This window comes from Lissotriton vulgaris, chromosome 10, assembly GCF_964263255.1.
Source record: "Lissotriton vulgaris chromosome 10, aLisVul1.2, whole genome shotgun sequence".
In the NCBI taxonomy this organism is placed as follows: domain Eukaryota; kingdom Metazoa; phylum Chordata; class Amphibia; order Caudata; family Salamandridae; genus Lissotriton; species Lissotriton vulgaris.
Genome location: NC_141698.1, coordinates 122,185,304 through 122,206,906, shown reverse-complemented (window position 1 = coordinate 122,206,906; position 21,603 = coordinate 122,185,304). Strand labels below are relative to the sequence as shown.

The window sequence follows — 21,603 nt, the reverse complement described above, 5'->3', positions numbered from 1 at the left end:
ATGATGCAGTATTTATGTGATAGCCATTTTAAGGTGGTGCACAATATCTTTTTGACATCTCAGTCCTAAATAATAGGAAACTACAGGGATATATTGACATAGCAGAAAGAAATTGAAATAGATTTGATACTTTATGCTAAAATGTGTTTATTAATTAATAAGTGCATTTGTATGTAAATGTAGTCATTCCTGCCACGCGTTAACTCATTTTGCCATCTTTTTTCTGTCCAGGTTTGAGGGCACATTCATTAAAATCCCTTTGTGCTATAAGTACCAACATGCGATCTGAACGCAGATAATTTAGCAGAAAGATGAATTATTTACAAGATTTGACACATGCATATTATATTAATAATACTTGGTTCCCCGGGGTACACAATTCTATCAGAAATCTTCCCTCAGAGTCTATAATTTATGGCATTTACAATCAGGATTTTTTTGTGTAAAATTATACAGGAGCGTGTGCCTGCACCTTGTCATTTTCCATGCCTCAGACAGGCAGTATCTGCAAAAGAATTTAGCAGCTTTCCACAGTGAAACCAGTGGGACTACTGAAGGGAGATTAAACACCATGAAACTTTGACATCATCTGAGCCCTTGCCGCCCAGCTCTATAATCTATGTCTGCGCTGTGAGGCGGTACAGGGCTTGTAAATGTCTGGCAAACTTAAATATTGGCGTGGCCGTTTTAAAGGGGCAACCCATTGAATGGTGCCATAATAGGTTTTGCAACCCAACCAGCTAACAAAGGGACACCCTAGACCTTCACTATTGGTCATAATGCAATATAAGTTTAAAAAAAACGGGGGGGGGCATATTATCAAGAAAGCTTGATACATTTTTGCTGCTTTTATCGGCAGGAAACTGCCGATAAAGCGGCAATAATGGGCTTGATAATATGCTCTATGGAATTCTAATCGAAGCCCAACGCCAACATTTAAATGAACTGTGTAAGTATTTCAGAATATATCAGAATTAGGAACACAAATGAAGCATGTTTTTGTTATTTCTGAAGTGTGTTGGAAACAAATACTTTATTACGATCAAAACAAATCATTACACTGTGTGATGCAGTTTCCACACATTTTGGTCTGTGCACGGTATAGTTTTATTAGTAAAACTGTAACGCCGGCAAATTAAATGATCATTTCAATTGAAAATGCGTTGTCTGTAATGGCATTGTTCTGGTACACCATGAATACGCCACTCTATGCCATTCCACTCTACCCTGCACCACTCCACTCTACATCACGGCACTCTGCTCTGCACCAATCCACTTTACACCACTCCACAACACTGCACTGTGCACAACTCCACTCTCCACCACTGCAACCTAAGCCTCTCTACTCTACCTTGCACTACTCTACTCTATGCCATTGCACTCTTCGCCACTGCACTGTACACAACTCTAGTCTAGGCCTCACCAATCTACTCAGCACAACTCCACTCTATTCCATTTTACAATACAACACTCAACACCACTGCATTCTATGCCAATACACTCAACACCAATGCACTTTACTCTGTAACACTCAATGCTATGCCCCTGTAATCTACTCCAATCCACTGTATGCCACTCAAATTACTCTACACCACTGCACTCTACACAACTTTACTCTACGCCATTACATTCTGCGCCACACTTTGCAACTTCACTCTACCCTCCACCACTCCACTCGACACCACTTCACTCTACTCTGAAGCAATCTACTCCATGCCACTGCACTCTACGCCACTGTACTGCTAACCCCTACACACTGCACCAATGCACTCTACACAACTGCACTCTACGCCACTGCACTCTAGTATGTATCACAGTGGTCTATGCCACTGCTCTCTACGCCACTCTACTCAATTCTTCACCATTGCACTCTGACACTCCACTCTGCGCCACTCTACTCTGCACTACTCCACACTACGCTTCTCCACTCTGTCCCACTGCACTCTATGCCACTGCACTCAATGTCACTATAGTCTACTCTGCACACTCTCTGCTACTCTACTCTGTACTACTCTATGCCATTGCACTCTATGCCACTCGACTATACTCTGCACAGTACGCCACTGCCCTCTGCATCACTCAGCTCTACGCTACCAACCTGCACCACTCTACACCACCCAACTGTATGCCACTGCACTCTACTCCACTCTACTCTATTCCACTCTGCTCTGCACTACTCCACTCTGCACCACTCCGCACCAATGCACTCTGCACCACTGCACTCTACTATGCACCCCTCTCATCTACACCACTGCATTCTACGATGCTGCATTGTGTACCACTGAATTCAATGTCCCAGCAATCAATGGCACTGCCCTCTATGCCACTGTGCTCTGCAACACTCTACACCAATGCACTCTGCACTAGTCCACTTTACTCTGTGCCACTCCAGTGTATTCCTCTCTACGCAGTTCCACAACATGCAACCAGTGCACCACCCACTCTGCTACTCCACTCTACAACACTCTACTGTCCTCTACCCTACGGTGCTAACTTTTAGCCATGCTAAACAGCCGCTACGCTGGTGTACAATATGGCTAAAACAAATTGGTAAAGCCAAAGGCTCTTACATAGGTGAGACCAATTCGCTTTGCCAATGCTTATTTTATCTGTTGCTACTGTGTTTAAACCCAGACCATTTCTTGAGTAACAAGCACACAACTCTACACTTGCTAACCATTCTGATTTCGGAGGTAGGCTAACACATGTTTAGCAGTCCAACAGTTTTTTATGTGTTTCTGTACCATTTTTTGTAGGGCTTTGGACCACATGTGCACTAAAAAAGACAAAGAAACCAGTGGCGGCTGCCACAAACAAACAATGGTGAGGCGGGGGAGGGGGGGAAGATTTAATAATAATAACTAAAAAAGAGACTTACCTGAAGTTGCCAGCCGCCTCCCATGTTGCGCCTTAGTCTTCCCAGTCCCAGCAGCCCCTGGGACAGCATCACAGACTCCCTGTGCAATCCCCACGCTGGATTGTCCTGAGCTGGCTGGTTTGGCACTCCGCTCAGCACAGGGAGTCTGTGCTATTTCTCCAACCCGCCTGTGCAATGTAGCCGAGTTGGAGAAACCTAAGTGCGCATGTGGGTTTGGCCAGCCTAAGACAAACATGCACACTTATAAGTGCACCAACCACTCCTCCCATGGCTCTAGCCCGTCCCTCCCTATAGCGCTGGCTCAGAGTCAGCTGTTGAATAATAAAACGATGATAGTAACTATATCGTTTTATTTTTCAGGTGCTGGCTCTGAGCTAGTGGGGTGACACTCTTACGCCATTACGGAGGAGCCACCCCTGACTTAGAAACGGAGCCTGCAGTACCTGCCCAGCCTCAAGCTGGCGGCCACCTGTAGCAGCTCGTGTTGGGCAGGCCAGAAATTCATCACTCGCTCTGAAGTAGAAGTCACAGGGAGAGGTTTTGCTGAATCCTCTTGTGACTGTCCAATATTTGCGAGACTCTAAAGGTTTGGCCTGAAACAAGGCAATCGATTTCTGTAGTGACCTCTTCAATCCCAATAGGTGGAAGTGGTGTCCCTATCATGAGTGCTTATTTCTAAAGACTGTGGTCCCTATACAAGGATTAATGAGAGCAAACAATAAATATAGACCCAATCAGTACTATATTTTACAGCTGTCCAGCCGGACAGGTGTTTTTAATATATAGTTGCTTAAACATACACAAAATTCATCAAGAAACAAATAAAGTGGGACACCAGACAGTATCCAACTCAGCGGGAAGGACGTACAACATGAAACAAAAAGGCTCAGGCAGAGTAAATTGTTAGTATGAGACATTTTGGTAGCACAAACAAATTATAGTGGAGACACCATTACACATAATAAGTATTAAATAAAGAGGTGTATATGGCGTACAACAAGTCGACGGCGTTTCTATCCTTACAATAGATATAGGATTATCACCAGGACATTAACAATGGTATGCCTGTATACATTTTGCCTAGATCCAGGTCAGAGTGACTTGGAGGAGGTTTGTTTCAGGCAAAGACCAAGTAGAAGTCCAGGTCAAGTACAAGGAGAGTAAAGGATGCAGACAGCCGCGGCTGCCGTCTGTGCAGCTGTATGCTGGGTCAGAGTCGACCTAATAAAGGCTGTAACACCTTAAATGAGGCATTTGAAATGTTCGCGCTGTGGAGCGGTCTCGAAATCAGAGTGGCCTATTGCAGTGGGCTGCTGTATATCAGGGATGGGAAGCCGTGAGCCGCGTCAGAGGTCTCTAGTGACAAGAAATGGGGTCGAGGCCAATCTGTGAACAACCTATCATGAGTGCAGCAGGCACAGTGACACCGAGGCAATGTGTCTTTCGGGGCCCACTGCACCCCCAAATATGGGTGCATTTTACTTCCCAAAAAGCAAAAGGAGTGCAATTTCCCTTGCTTGCACCTGGGCCATGGCACCAGCCGTAGCCCATTCAGGTAAGAGCGGTGGGGCCAGGTGGGGGGGGGATTTCGACAGACGAATACGAGGGAAAATTAATTCTTTATATATTTTTCTCCCATGGCTGTCTGTTGAATCCCCAGCTCCACCACTCTTACCTGCACAGCCACGGCTGCATGAAACCATTGCCACACACCTGATGGGAGCAGATGAAAGCACCCATACTCAGAGGTAGTATTGTGAGGAGGCGAGAGAGAGGCCGACAGCCACAGTAGTAGCTCTGTCAGATTCAACCGGTGGAGCAAAGGTGGAACAGATGCTAAGGGCATGTTTCTTTTAGAGCAGTCCATGGACGGTACACAATTTTGTGCACGCTGTGTAAAATACCTCATAGCATGGTTGCAAATCCATATATTGTAAAACACTTACAAAGTGGATGGTAACTGTGTAACTATGCACCTTGTACCTAACTACCTCAACTATTACAGTCTATTATTCTATGACCCCCTTGTCATTGTAAAGCGCTCTGATATCTGCAAAGATCTTGTTTGCGCTATATAAAACTTTCAAAATAAAATAAAATAAAATAAATGGTTTGTGGTTGTTTTGTGACCTAAAGTGGTGATTTGGAGATTGTGACAGGTACTGGATTAGAGTATATGGAATTCCTTCGAATAGATAAGTGTCTCACTCTGTAATTCTACAAGTTTGAGAACTTCTCAGGTGGGCGAGAGGCAGCTATGGAGTCAGGATATTCAGAGCCCAGGGCCAAATGCCAAGTTGGGCATTCTACCACCCCCATCAACAAGGGCACGTGTGAGAGCAATTGCCACCCATTTCAGATGGCAACGAAAACTGGCTGGCTGCAGTGCTTTTATTGTAATTGTAATCCTGATTAGAAAGAATTTATGACTGTGACCCTACAATAGCTGGCCACTCTGCAGCGCCTGCCATATGTACTCGTACTTGCTGGTTTTGGTGGGGAAAGTTTTGGAAAATGGTAAAAGACATGCGAAAGAGACATAATGATTAAGCCACTGCTTTTCTTGGCTGTGATGCCTCCCAAAGATTTATCACTGTCATCCTGCTCCTTTCGTGGAAGATGTAGATGTAATTTGTTTATCAGGTAATTGCAAGCCCCCTGATCATGAAGAGAATGTTGCTGGAGTTACTCATACATTCTTAATGAGATTAAGCCAGGCCACAGTGATCTGTCAAGTAATTTATATTTCATGATATCATCTGGATTAGAAATCACGTGACCTTGTCTTCTGAGCTGGATCCCATTTCCATTTCATGTGATGTCTTGTGTTATCCTGGTTGGGACAGTGGTACTGTGCTGTCATTTCCCACAAGGTGACCATGTTGCCAATTAGTGGTTTTGAAGCATTAACATTTATTTGGTCAGAAAATGTTGACAAGTTTGCAACTCCTTTGAAATGTTGTTTCTGAGCTGCCATCTTGGCAGTGCACACGTGCTGCCAGCATTTTCTTCCTCGGAGGAACTGGTCCAAGTAACCCTTCTATGTCTCTGCACAGTTGCGCATGACATTATGACATCATAAGAAGGCCGCTGGTGTCGTCTTTCATAAACGTGAGCACCGGTTTTCACCGAGAAGCTCTCTTTGATCCCTTGTCCCCACCCTATCCTAAGGGGACGTTAACCTCATCCGTGTGGTGCAGATTTACCGCCGGTGCTGGGCCCTAATGAAAACGGGCGTGGTCATGGCGGAACGGTTCCGTCATGAGCACAGCTCGACCGATGCTCATGATGGAACCGTTCCGTCATGAGCATCGAAAGGGTTAACTGTGTGCTACTTTGTAGCTGGCACACAAATTGTGTGCCTCCAAAGAAACTCTGGGGCATATTTATGAGCCCATTGTGCCCCCACAGCGTCACTTTTTGTGACGCTCCGGTGGGGAAAACCGTGGCTTTGAATAGCCTCATAGATATGGAGTAAGGCAAGACAGCGCAAATCGCTGCGTTGCCTTACTCTGCATTAGGAAAGCGTTCCATGGGCATTGCGGTGGGTGTTCCCATGCAACCCCCATGAATTTTGATGCTTCCCCAGATTTACAAGACCAAAGATGCGCCAAAACCTTATGCCTCCCGAAGCGAGGTGGAACGAGGAGAAATAACTTTATTTCTCCTTGTTTATTCCCATTTATATGTGTTCTGCATTCTGCAGCACAAGTAGAAAGAGGAACACTCCTCAGTGGATTGTTTCTGTGCAGGAAGGGGCCCCTTCCTGCAGTTGAACAATCCTGCCAACACAGGCACCCTTGGAGCATGGTGCAAGGCTGCCTACGTTGATGCTAGGCTGCTGAAACGGCACTAGCACTGGGAGAAAGGACAGGAATGGACCGCATAAGATAAATACGGTGCATTCTTGCTCTTTCACTTTGACGGAGGGCAGTGCAGCAAGGTGACTTGCTGCTCTACCGTACACTAAATCGCATAAACGAAGCCCTCTGTGCTTCTGCGTTGCTAACATGGAGCATTGGCAAAGGTGTTCCATCATTTTCATGGGCGAAGCCCTTATGCAAATCAGGGAGTGCTCCATGACATTGTACAGGTGGAAAAAGTGTGCTTGGCCATGACTATTACAGACGGGAACAGTTTCTGTATTATAGAAGTGCTAAAAACAGATCTAAACAGTTGCTGGGCCCAGGGATAACTGTAGGTTCAGACTGGGAAAGAAAATAGGCCTCAACACCAAAATAAAAGTAGCCCCCATTAGTGAAATAGAAAGTTACAAAAAACGGCCCACGTTTGCACAATGGGGCTGTTTTAAACTTGTAAATACAAGCTGTATATGTGTTTTGAAAGGTTTGGAAGTTTGCATGGATTTGAGCTTGCTGCAGGCAATGTTTGTTTTAATATCAGTGAAAAAACAGTAAAAAAAACACCCTAGCATACCATAAAACAGGCCTATAAACAACCAAAAAACCAATCCATGCTCTGACCTGTCAGACCAGCCCATCATCACTGCCTAATTGACCTATAGTTGCAAAAAACACAGTTGATGGACAGAATGCAGAACAATGTCTTACATTCACCCCAGTACAAAGATCTGGGCCTAAATCCATCGTTTTTTGCTCTCCACACCACCCTAAGTCAGACACTGGCTATATGCAAATAAGGCTTGACCCTGTGCCTCATGGGAACAGTCCAGCCCGAACTACCAAGCCATGTCTTTCCTAGACCGGAATCAAGCATCCAAGGACCGGTTTCTGGCTATCAGCCTTCTTCAGCCTGGATAGCTTGACTCCAGTGATGTGGAGAGCCTGGGACTTACGTCTGAGCATACCCAGCCCACTCGGGGTGAAAATTGCAAAAAACACAGTTGATGGACAGAATGCAGAACAATGTCTTACATTCACCCCAGTACAAAGATCTGGGCCTAAATCCATCGTTTTTCTGCATTCCATCGTGGTTCTGCATTCTGTCCATCAACTGTGTTTTTTGCAATTTTCACCCCGAGTGGGCTGGGTATGCTCAGACGTGAGTACCAGGCTCTCCACATCACTGGAGTCAAGCTATTCAGGCTGAAGAAGGCTGATAGCCAGAAACCGGTCCTTGGATGCTTGATTCCGGTCTAGGAAAGTCATGGCTTGGTAGTTCGGGCTGGACTGTTCCCACGAGGCACAGGGTCAAGGCTGATTTGCATATAGCCATTGTCTGACCTAGGGTGGTGTGGAGTGCAAAAAAACAATGGATTTAGGCCCAGATCTTTGTACTGGGGTGAATGTAAGACATTGTTCTGCATTCTGTCCATCAACTGTGTTGTTTGTAATTGACCTATAGGCCAGTGACCCTGGAAGCTACCCTAATTCGGCCTCTGATGCCTACACCTCAAGGAATACAAGGTGCTCTAAAACGTCTTATGCTGGCAGGTTTTAGATGAGTGGACTAGTGATTGTGGTATGTGATGCAAGAAATTCTAATCCATCCACTCAATAGTCTAAAAACCTCTTACACTCAATAGTCTAAAAACCTTTTACGAACCCATAAAATATGATGCGGTTCAAAGTCTTTTGCACATTCTCCCATCATACAACAGAACTACAAGTCCCAGAACTGAGAGAAAAAACTAGAATGGAGCAGGACCTTGGAAACTTGTCAGCTATGATTTATGCACAGAGAGTATACCCTCACTATATCATATGGAATATCACGCATAGCAAAAATATCACATCCACTACAAAAAACTATGTACTATATTGCAAAGTAAGCCTAGCAAATAGATGTGTATAAGAATAGTAAATGTACACATAGCATAATGAAGTAGTGATAGGTGATGCAGAGGTTGCAACTTTTATGAAACTTTGATACTATTGACCTTGATATTGTGACATAAACCCCCCTAAAAATGGCCCGTAAAAAGAAGATACAAAAGGTCTATAGTGCACACAAAGGAACCAGTCCCATAGGCACTTCACAACTAAATACTCCAGGGGTTGTAGCATGATCAAAGTGCACCCTTGCAAAAACTAGCATGGCACAGCAGAGGACTCCAGGGGCTGTAGCCTGAACAATGTGCACCTGTGCAAAAACTGGGCACCGCACAGCTAAAGCCTCCAGGGCCTGTAACATGAACAATGCGCACATGTGCAAACACTGGGCATCACACAACTAAAGACTCCAGAGCCTGTAGCATGAACAATGGGCACCAGCGCAAAAACTGGGCACCGCACAGCTAAAGACTCCAGGGGCCGTAGCATGAACAATGTGCACCTGTGCAAAAACTGGGCACCACATAGCTAAAGCCTCCAGGGCCTGTAACATGAACAATGCGCACATCTGCAAACACTGGGCATCGCACAACTGAAGACTCCGGGGGCTGTAGCATGAACAATGGGCACCTGTGCAAACACTGAGCACCGCAAAATGAAGGACTTCAGGGCTGCTGCATGAACAATGGGCACCTGTGCAAAAACTGGGCACCGTACAGCTAAAGACTCCAGGGGCTGTAGCATGAACAATGGGCACCTGCGCAAAAACTGGGCACCGCACAGCTAAATACTCCAGGGGCTGTAGCATGAACAATGGGCACCTGTGCAAAAACTGGGCACCGCACAGCTAAAGACTCCAGGGGCTGTAGCATGAACTATGGGCACCTGTGCAAAAACTGGACACCACACAACTAAAGACTCCAGAGCCTGTAGCATGAACAATGGGCACCTGTGCAAAAACTGGGCACCGCACAGCTCAAGACTCCAGGGGCTGTAGCATGAATAATGGGCACCTGTGCAAACACTGGGTACCGCACAGCTAAAGACTCCAGGCGCTGTAGCATGAACAATGGGCACCTGTGCAAAAACTGGGCACCGGACAGCTAAAGACTCCAGGGGCTGTAGCATGAACAATGGGCACCTGTGCACAAACTGGGTACCGCACAGCTAAAGACTCCAGGGGCTGTAGCATGAACAATGGGCACCTGTGCAAAAACTGGGCACCCCACAGCTAAAGACTCCAGGGGCTGTAGCATGAACAATGCGCACATGTGCCAACACTGGGCCTCGCACAACTAAAGACTTCAGAGGCTGTAGCATGAACAATGGGCACCTGTGCAAACACTGGGCACCACACAACTAAAGACTCCAGGGGCTGTAGCATGAACAATGCGCACATGTGCCAACAGTGGGCATCGCACAACTAAAGACTCCAGGGGCTGTAGCATGAACAATGGGCACCTGTGCAAACACTGAGCACCGCAAAATGAAGGACTTCAAGGGCTGCTGCGTGAACAATGGGCACCTGTGAAAACACTGGGTACCGCACAACTAAAGACTCCAGAGGCTGTAGCATGAACAATGGTCACCTGTGCAAAAACTGGGCACCGCACAGCTAAAGGCTCCAGGGGCTGTAGGATGAACAATGTGCACATGTGCCAACACTGGGCATTGCACAACTAAAGACTTCAGAGGCTGTAGCATGAACAATGGGCACCTGTGCAAACACTGGGCACCACACAACTAAAGACTTCAGAGGCTGTAGCATGAACAATGGGCACCTGTGCAAAAACTGGGCACCGTACAGCTAAAGACTCCAGGGGCTGTAGCATGAACAATGCAAACCTGTGCAAACACTGGGCACCGCACAGCTAAAGACTCCAGGGGCTGTAGCATGAACAATGGGCACCTGTGCAAAAACTAGGCACCGCACAGCTAAAGACTCCAGGGGCTGTAGCATGAACAATGCAAACCTGCGCAAACACGGGCACCGCACAACTAAAGACTCCTGGGGTTGTAGCATGAACAATGGGCACCTGTGCAAACACTGAGCACCGCAAAATGAAGGACTTAAAGGGCTGCTGCGTGAAGAATGGGCACCTGTGCAAACACTGGGCACCACACAACTAAAGACTCCTGGGGTTGTAGCATGAACAATGCACACCTGTGCAAACCCTGGGCACAGCACAGCTAAAGACTCCAGGGGCTGTAGCATGAACAATGGGCACCTGTGCAAAAACTGGGCACCGCACAGCTAAAGACTCCAGGGGCTGTAGCATGAACTATGGGCACCTGTGCAAAAACTGGACACCACACAACTAAAGACTCCAGAGCCTGTAGCATGAACAATGGGCACCTGTGCAAAAACTGGGCACCGCACAGCTCAAGACTCCAGGGGCTGTATCATGAACAAAGTGCACCTGTTCAAACACTGGGCATGGCACAGCTAAAGACTCCAGGGGCTGTATCATGAACAAAGTGCACCTGTTCAAACACTGGGCATGGCACATCTGGGGACTACAGGGATTGTAGCATGAACAATTCGCACCTGTGAAAAACTGGGCAGCTCAAAAATAGAGACTCCAAGGGCTGTAGCATGAACACTGCGCATCTGTGCAAACACTGAGTACCGCAAAACTAAAGACTTCAAGGTCTGCTGCGTGAACAATGGGCACCTGTGCAAAAACTGGGCACCACACAATTAAAGACTCCAGAGGCTGTAGCATGAACAATGGGCACCTGTGCAAAAACTGGGCACCGCACAGCTAAAGACTCCAGGGGCTGTAGCATGAGCAATGCAAACCTGTGCAAACACTGGGCACCGCACAGCTAAAGACTCCAGGGGCTGTAGCATGAGCAATGCAAACCTGTGAAAACACTGGGCACCGCACAGCTAAAGACTCCAGGGGATGTAGCATGAACAATTCACATCTGTGCAAACACTGGGCATCGCACAGCTAAAGACTCATGGGGCTGTAGCATGAACAATGTGTACCTGTGCACACACTGGGCATGGCACCGCAGAGGACTCCATGGGCTGTAGCATGTACGATTTGCTCCTGTTCACACACTGGGCACTGCACGACTAAAAAACTCCAGGGGCAGAGCAATGCGCACCTGTGCACAAACTAGTTTGCAACATGCCACTATGTGGCCCATGAGGATTAGAGGAATACAACAGTGATCTATACTCTAGCATTGTTTAGTTTTAGACAAATCCCTAAAGTGTAATTCCCAAGCTCCAGTCATTTTCCAACACACAGTGGGAAAGGCAACTGACAATCTGGATTTGTGGATCTAGTGAGTGCGGGTGGACTCTCAAATCAGTCTTCATAAGGGATTGATTTGGCCTAAAATTCATGAGCACTTGGATGAGTGTCAGGTGTGTCCAAACAGAGTGCAGCACATCGCTTACACTGTGCTTCATATTGTAGATTTGGCGAACACAAGCAGATTGATGCCTCCAAGTGAGTCTTCAGTGGTATTTCATAGCGCGCTTTCCTCCAAAAAACCCATGCCATGCCCTACTACGAGGTAGAAAAAAATGAAAGTGGTTTGGGGATTTTCTATATAAGCCAGACATTTTGTGGTGAATAAGCTATTACAAGCCATCATTTAACTACCTTCACTCAAAGATATCCACCTGCTCAAAGGACAGCAAAAATGTAAGTCCAATACACGAATAGCATCTGTTACCAAGCATGCCAAAACCATGCATGGTTTAACAATGCAGTTACCACGAATTTTATTACAATGCAAGTCATTACAATGACTTTCTTTAGGGAAGCGCTGGACTTTGGAATAGTTAAATAGATGTTTCCCCCATAAACCAATATTATGTTTGTACTGTTTGAAAGTGGGTGGCCCCTAAACTATAATAATGTATTTAAGGGTCTGTCGAAGTTGTAGACAGAAATCTCCATCTAAGCCTATAAGAACTGCACATTGACAACAATTTGGGTGAAAGCTGGGGAGTGCTGGCCACAGATGAACATAAAGGTCTGAATCATTGCAAGCCAACGCCTGGATCACTCTAAAAATAATTGTATTATTATTTAATAGTCCTGCTTTATGGAGGGGTGTGGGAGAGACATCAGGATTTTGTAGTGTAAACAGAGAGCATCTGCTATAGAAGTTTCATTTGTGGTTGTACGCTCACGTTGCCTCTCTTCATGCGCTCTATGTACTCACAATTTCTGACTTCTGACAGGTGGTCATCTACATGTAAATTTCCAACAGAGTGCAGGTAATTAATTTAGGACTAACTGGAGCAAGTATGAGATTAGGGATGCTCGCAGAGCCAACATTTGGGGTTGGGTGAAGGTGTTTGTCATCTGGTTCCTTAGTCTTACTGGTACTGATATTATGTGGTGTTGAGTTAGTCTGTCATTGGACATGATCTACAGCTGTGTGCTTTGCAGTGGGCTTATTGTAAGAGGCAAAGTGGCTTTGAGGCATACGCGTATCTGGAGATGGAAACAGAATCTGGTCGCTGTCAACTCTTTTTTTTATTTTAGGTTAGCCGCAATGGGCTCCGTGCGAGGAGATCGTTACAAGGAGTTCAGTCCAGCGGTAACCCCAGAAGGCAATGTGGTGATGAGCTTCAGCTTTGACAGCTACCAGCTGGAAGAGGAAGAACTGCAGGCAAAAGGAAGCCAGACCAAGGGCGTCCTCACCTTCATGGAACCAGGAGAGAGCTTGGTATCCGACTCCCGCAAGAGGGCATCTGCCTCAGGGGACCTCCCAGAAACCCGTAAGTGAAGGCCTAGAGAATGGTTAAAAATACATCACGAAGAATGAATGCAATCGATGAACCTCAGAATACCACATTGTGTTTTGAATTAATGCATAGATGAATCTCAGGTTATCACATTGTGTTTAAGAATGAATGCATAAAGAAATCTCAGAATACCACATTGAGTTAAGGAATGAATGTAATAGATGAATCTCAGAACACCACATTGTGTTTGGCGTGTTCATCAGTATGTCAGCTGCAATAAATGAAAAATGAATAAAATATTCCATTTGACCAATCAGAAAGGAGCTTTCACATCAGCTCAATGCACATACATTGATAATGAAAGACCTTGGGCCCGATTCACATAATGAATTTAAGACTCAATCCTAAACTTACTACTATTTTGGTATTCACAGAATGCACTTACTACTTTTGGCATTCACAGAATGAACTTACTACTTTTGGTATTCACAGAAGTTAGGCTTTTGTCTTAAGTTTGTCTTAAGACAAACTTAAGACAGACTTAAGTTAGGATTTTGTCTTAAGTCTGTCTTAAGTCTGTCTTAAGTCTGTCTTACGTTTGTCTTAAGACAAACTTAAGACAAAATCCTAACTTCTGTGAATACCAAAAGTAGTAAGTTCATTCTGTGAATGCCAAAAGTAGTAAGTGCATTCTGTGAATACCAAAATAGTAGTAAGTTTAGGATTGAGTCTTAAGTTCATTCTGTGAATCGGGCCCCTTATTTATATAAGGGGTGGGTAAAGTTTTAAACTTTGCTCTTGAAGACGGGAGAAATTTTCAATCTCCACTCAATTTGTAGTTTCCCATCTTCCCCCACCTTCGATTGTGGAAGAAGTTTATTGCAAAGAAAAAATAAAGGGTTTGAGTGGAATGTCTGCAAAAATCTTTTTATGTTGGGTGTTTTTCCTGCAACCCTATTTTAGCAGATGTTTAAACCAAATACGTTTTCAAAACTGAAATTGATTGGAATATAAATCACAAACATAAGTTTCTGAGTCACAAGCAGGCTATCCATTTTCATGACACAACTAGAGAAAATAGCAAAGAGATGGCACAGGAGAAATGTTGTGTTGCACTTTACTGTATTATGTTCCACCATGTTCAGTCCTTGCATATATCTCCCTACCTCCATTGAACTATGTGTTTAGTTCAGTGTCTTGCCAACGATGAGTTGATTACTGTGAACATGATGCCATTTGTCTTAAAACCAAGAATTTCAAAGATACTTAAATCGTTGCTAATAGTCTAAAGGAGAGCTAGGATTCGTTTGGGGTGTCTATGACTGTACAACTTGTTGTTGAAGTTATAGTGTGGCAGAAGTGAGAACATGGTTAGAAATCTGAAAATATAGTAGAAGCAGTATGGAAGCAATATGTAGTGAGAAAACATTGTATTATATTCTCTAAAGATCAGATCTAAAGGTCTGCCACAGCGCTCGCAAGATCGTATTCCTTTACTCCACTATTCCATCATCCCTGATACACCACAGATCATGAATGTAGTCTCCTTTCAGTAAATGTAAACATGATTCAAATACTTCATGCAGGCAAGGAAAATAACTGTGTGAAAACAGAAGCAATTGTTACCTGATGCAGTGTTACCCACTGAAAGAATGGTCACTGTAAATCCTACACCTGAACACTTAAATAATGCACCAGGAGGTATCAATCCCATCATTGTGACTGTGAAAGTAAACAAATCATCAACAATTCCATCAATTTATAAATTACATTTCTATTATTATATGCCTCAGAACACCTATTGTATGCCAGGGTACTTTCAATATACACATAGAAATAAATGGTTATCCAATTTGGATTCTGTATAGCAAGTTTCGGGCAGATCATTCAAGCAGGTTGGCTATTCCAATAGAAATTTCCACTTTCCATTACAGAAAAAACACATGAACCGAATTAACCACACTTGGCACGAAAGTAGAACTTTACCCAAGGAAGTGCCCTCGCTTGGTTTGGTGTAAGATGTTCAGAAAGTAGTATTACAAAAGTAGTTTTGGTAGACCTCCAGTTGAGTCAAATTGTAAATTATTTAGCGATATCTAGACCATTAATCTGCAAATGGTCAATGAATAGGGGTTTTCGGGTCATCAGCAGTCCCAAATAAAAACAAGCATTTACAATGCAATATGTCTCGCATTATTAAAGTTTGAGCTATTGGCATTGTAAATGACAATGCCTTTTATTAATTTGCATCGGTGCGTAAACAAGCACTTTGTACTTATAGTCCATGCTTATGAGAAGCAAGGCTGGCAGTCTCTTTTACTGCCAGCCTTGCTCATCGTATGCAAGGACTATATGTTCAAAGTGTGTGTTTATGCACCGATTGCAGGTTTTAAAAACAAATTAATAAAAGGCATTGTCATTTACAATGCCAATAGCTCAAACTTTAATAATGCAAGACCTATTGCATTGTAAATGCTTGTTTAAACATGGGGATTGGTGTTTACAAACTCCTCTCACTGTGCAGCCAGAAAAAGTAAAGTAAAGTGAATTATGTGACAGACTAGCAGGGGTACAGAGACTGTGAAAGGCTGTAGGCTGCTATTTTTTGTAACACACCACAAAATGTAAATACCTGTAAATGAACTGTACACATTCAGCAGTTATGACAGCAACTATGAAGCACATGTTTTGTAAATCTGAAGTGTGATTAAAACAAAGATTTTAATAGGATCAAACCAAACAAATCAAGACAACTTTTTTGGAGATGTTCAATAATAATTATTTACTGACACTCAATAGCCACATATTACCATTTGTGTGCAATACAGTTTTATCAGTAAAACTGTATGTATGAAGATGACAGGGCGTTACCACACAATGCATTAATGAATTTACAAATTGCCTTCCTCATGTCCATTAAAGCTTGGTAGGTCGTGAAAGTTTATCATGAAAAAAATTAGTCGTAGTTCTAAAAAGTTTGGGAAGCACTAGCCTTGGGTATTACTATGAATGGTCAGGGCTTTCCTGTACTCCGCACCGGCAGTTCAAAAAAGCAGGTGCTGAGACGGGTCCCTATCGGGCTCTCCATTTATGCCTTCACCCTCAGGGTGAAAAAAAATCTGAACTTTGGAGCAGTGCCTGCCACCCTGCACTGCCTGTGATGTGACTTCGAAGAGACTTGTTATAGTACTGTCAGTCTCATTATTTCAGAACTGAAGCATTTTCGATATTATATACAACGAAGACATAGTAAAAGAGATTTCTCGTAAGTACCTATCAAATTGATTAGAGTGTGGGTCTGATAGGGGCGTATCTGGGAACCGGGCTGCGAGACAATTTATTTAACTATATCGGCATTTTCTTCTTCCACATAAAGCGCCCTAGTGCGCTGCCTTCGGCCACGTTCGGCTCATATGAGCAAGGCAAAGCAAGTGCCTATTTTTGCAGCTTAAGATAGCGCGAACTTGGCCGGAGGACATAAAGCACTTTACACGAGGTGCAATGTTTTACACGAAAGCATAATTTCTGTTACGGTGTGGGGAGACTAAGTGAAGGACTTTGAGCAGACGCTGGGAATGTAAGCACCCTGTGCCATAAAAACAGAAAAAAATGATGCTTTCATGTAAAACTTTTGGTGCTCATGAAAAGCGTTTTAATGACCTCATGGTAAGTTCGCGCTTTATAAAAATGGATTAGAGTGGGTCGTGGGGGTCTGGTAGGGGCGTGTCTGGGAAACTGGTGGCTGGGCAGGTATTTAACGATATTGGAATTTTCTTCTTCCATGTAAAGCGGCAGTGCGCTGCCTTTAGCCAAGTTCGGCACATATGTGCAAGGCATAGCCGGAACTTTTTTGCAGATTTATATAGCGCGAACTTGGCTGGAGTACAGTAAATCGCTTTAGATGACATGAGATGCAAATGTTTAACATGAAAGGATAATTTCTGTGTTTAGGGCTTGGGGAGATTAGGTTAAGGACGCTGAGCCGACGCTGGGATGTGAGCACCCCATGCCATAAAAACAAACAAGCCGCGCTCTGATGCAACGTGACTGCACGCGTCAGGACACAATGGCAGCGGGAAGGCCCGGAGCCGAGACGGTGACCTTGGCACTCACCCCGTGTGGTTCATTCCCAGCGCTCTGTAGCGCCTGCTTGTCTTTCCGCACGTTTCTGCCATTATTTTAACAAGCCTGTCAGAGGTCCGTGAACTATGCTGCTTCCGTCTTTCGGCCTTGCAATACCGGCGTGGTCTGCGGCTCACGAAAGTGTAAGCGTGCTCGTCATCGCAGAAGAAACGTAAAAGTCACGTGAACTGTTCACGAGGCGCGCGTCGTGATCTGATTCTGCCACTACAGTAGAAGCTCACGCGCGCGACCTCTCCCAGCGGAGAAGCAGGAGTAGTTTGGAAGTGTTGCAGTCCGCGCGCATGCGCCTGAGGTGCTCAGATCGCAGCGGTTGCTGAAAGGCTGCGCACCATGGCACCTTTGCTGAAGCTCGGCTCCCTGGTCCTCCTCGGTTTATGGTGTTTGCGCAGCAGGGTGTCCCAGGCGGTGGCTGCGAGCCCCCGCAAGGGCGCAGCGGAGCAGTGCGGGCCGAAGGTAAGCCAGGCGCGCTGGCAGCTGATGGCATGTCTGTCCTGCACCAGCTGGGGAAGTCCGCTGGCCCGGGCATGCCTTCCTTGGATCACCTGGGGAAGTCCACAGGTTGCGGCTGCGCATAGCGCTTTGTTAGAAGGGGGGTTTTGGGAGCTATGTACCCGGGCTGTACAGAGAACACCCGAACTGTGGGACACGCAGAAAGAGCCCGGTAAGTGGAGGGGGGTGTACGTGCATGTGTCTGTGTGTGTTCGAGTGTGTCTGTGTGTGTGTCTGTCTGTGTGCGCATGGCTCTGTTTAAGGGGGGGCGGGTGTGTATGCAGTGTGTGTGTGTGCCTGTGTATGCGTGTGGCTGTGTATGTGCGCATGCTTGAGTGTGGCTGTGTGAGTGTGTTTGCGCATGGGAATGAGGCACGAGAGGGGCACGGCGCCGTGCGTGCCCACGAGGTGAAATCTGCGCTCTGCGCTCGTGCCCCTCTCGTGTCTACATTCCCAAATACGGCTGACAATAGGTTTTTCGCTGACGCTCGACCTAAAAATATATATATCTGATTGGAGAAGGGAGCTTTTTATCTCATAATCAATTTTGCGCATGCAAACACAAACCCAGGATAACAGGCCAGAAGATTTGTGATCATGCTGCAGCTTGTAGAAAAAATGCACATTAAAAGGATGCTAGTACCCTGTTGCCACATCCTGAAAAAAATGAAGTAGCCATAAAGGGCTTGGGGGGAAATCCCTTGACACCCTGGCTGAGGTGGGGGGACACAGGGACCCTCCCTGAAATACAAAAATATGCTGCCGTTGCAGTCAGGTTTGTAGATCTGAATAGAGTTTACAGTTCCCAGCGTGGGCCAAGATTAGTTATAACCAATCCCAACCATGATAACTTCCCTTTCACCTTGTTTCATACATATCAGCTTAGCATTGGACAAATTAGCAATTTGTAGGTCATTTAAGAAAGAAAAAAAGATTTATTTTAATCCTTTTCTGCATCCCAATTTGTTGACAAATTCTGTCGTTAGTTTTTTAGATTCAGTAGTTTTCCTAATTCTTCCAGTTTTTAAAATGAGAAACGAAACCTTCATCTCTTTGATCATAACCTGCTGCAGTCCATTCGCTAATCTCAATTTTAACCAGCAAATCAAGTTCCTGTTTGAAGATATGCAAAAGGGTCTTTTAATTCTATTTATCCTCTACTCACCTACAGTGTCTGCAGTTTTGCTCATTTGTAGTTTGTATGCTTGTCTAATGTAACCAGCCACTCTCTACTTGCTGCTTTTATTAACTGCTCTCCTGAATCCCACAAGCAACTTCAATCAAGCCAGAACATCTTGTTCTGTCCTACATCAGGGTAGACAGTGCAGCTTGATGTAGGTTTTCAACTTGAATGCTACAATTATTTTAAAACAACACAAATTCTTCAATAGTACATCCCTGCTTGATGTTTGGTGTAGGGTCCTTAGCAGGTCACGCAAATGTCTCTCCAGTAGTTTGGTATTTGATTTAATAATTGTTATGTGTGAAAGTGCGGCATTGTGATTCACTCATGAGTGATGCTCCCTTACCAAACTTTACAAAGTGTAGAGAGAAAGGGAGAGAAGGGGGGGAGAGAGAGAGAGTAAGGGAGAGATAGCGAGAGAGAGAGATAAAAGATGTATACATAACGACCCCTCTTAAATTATTTACGTTTCAGCAGAGACCCAAAGCATCACAGGTAGACAAGTTTCTCTACTGAAGTTGAATGGGGCCTTTGTACAATGATCTACAGTGTCTTTTAATGCATGAGATTTGTTACCACCAATGGGAAGCATGGTTTCATGTGACGTAACAATTATTATCGGGTTGTGGAGAGAAACGCTGTGATACAGCCCATCAGAATGGGGACTACCAAACTTGGTGTTCCCTAGGTTGACCAACTTATTTCACATCTCCTTAGGTGCATCTGATAATTGGCATCCCTATTTAATGAAGAAAAATAAGAGTATATGCCTCTAATACACAACTTAAAAGCTTGCTTTTTGGAGTGTATGACACTGTAGTTCATTGTACAAAGGCCCCATTCAACTTCAGTAGAGTAGAGATATAGCGATATACACTACTGATTTGGTTAATTTCGGAGATGTGTCCGGCTATAAACTTAACGTAAGCAAGACACAAGTTATTGCTAACCACAAACCATCGGAACCAGTTTTGGGTCTATGCCAAAGCGCGACTTATCTTGGAATCAAGTTGGCAGCTAATATAGACAAGGTGATAACTATGAATTATGACTCCATGCTAAAGGAAATCACGTCACATCTAAAAAAATGGCACATGATTCCGCTTAGTCTAGTGGGGCGTATTAACTTAATTAAAATGAAGATTTTGCCCAAACTTTTGTATTTATTTAGATCAATCCCTTTACAAATTAACAAACTTTTCTTCTTAAGAAACTAGAAGGCATTTGTAGCAATTTTGTGTGGGGCTATAAAAAAGCACGCAGATCTATCAAATTATTGAAGCTACCTATCGAAAAGGGAGGCTTGATGTTTCCTGATTTTAGATTATATTATTTCGCTACTTTTTCTTTACGTATACGAAGCTTGTTGAAAAACGATAGTTCGTTATTCTACCACCATTACATGCTGGGACCTGACTGCAACCAATTCTTATTTCGCGTACATGATCCTAACTACTTCAAAAGAGTTATGTTTAAGACCGCGAGACATATCAAGAAAATCTGGGACCAAATTATGACTCTAGAAAGAATTTCTTACTATAATGCTGAGCTTAGACTGTGGGGCAATCCTGGGCTACCTGGTATTTTTTCAGACGTGTAGGGAAGATATGGGCTAGGCATGGAATTATCACTCTGGGAGACCTTTATGGCCCGAATGGTTTTCTAGATTTTGGCATACTTAGGCTTACATTTGAATTAAATGAGGATATGTATTTTAAATATATCCAAATCAGGGATTTTATACTCTGTAAGATGAGGATTGTAGAAGTATCACATTCGGACTCTTTAATATGTCTCTACTCAGATAAAGTTAAATCACTTATAAGCCAAAGCTATGGTTATCTGACTGCAAACAAACGGGACGACAGTGGGAATCTAGCGGGTAAATGGTCATCTAGACTAGGAGTTAACATTAACCCTAAACAGATCTCAGCCTCATTATGCCAAATAAACCGGGTAGTTCAATCCTCAAATTTAAGGCTCCAGCTATATCGAACAGTTACTCAGCTATATTATACTCCACAGAGAATAGCTAGTTGGACACGTGGTAACCAGACTAACGATCGTACTAAATGTTTGAAGTGTGATATGGAAGCAGCAGGTATCGAGCATATGTTGGTTTTATGTCCGAAGCTATCTATATTTTGGAAAGGGATAACTGATGCTCTGCTGAGGAAAAAATTAATACTCCGCCGATATCGCCACAACTGATCCTACTTGATATTCAAGATAACCATAGTCAGTATAGGGATTTATTAACAATTGTATATGCATGTGCTAGGCTAGTTATAGCTAGATCTTGGATCTTAAAAGACCCTCCAAGCGTAATGGAACGGTGGAGCTTGATAAACGAAATTAATGTTATGGAACTTTCCTTAGCAAGACTTAGAGGACCGAATGCCTTGAAAAAGAAGGAAAAAATGTGGGGAACCTTTTT

General features: G+C 44.3%; 1 protein-coding gene across 5 annotated transcripts in view; it reads left to right on the top strand.

Moving 5' to 3' along the window:
- SLC29A4 (solute carrier family 29 member 4) overlaps positions 1-21,603 on the top strand; it is a 218,918-nt gene that overhangs the window by 110,638 nt on the left and 86,677 nt on the right. For all 5 annotated transcript variants that reach the window (XM_086940687.1, XM_086940688.1, XM_086940685.1 and 2 more), the window contains exon 2: positions 13,149-13,384. In XM_086940687.1, the coding sequence (XP_086796813.1) occupies positions 13,159-13,384 (226 nt within the window). In that variant the 5' untranslated portion in view covers positions 13,149-13,158. The remainder of the gene's footprint in view (positions 1-13,148; positions 13,385-21,603) is intronic.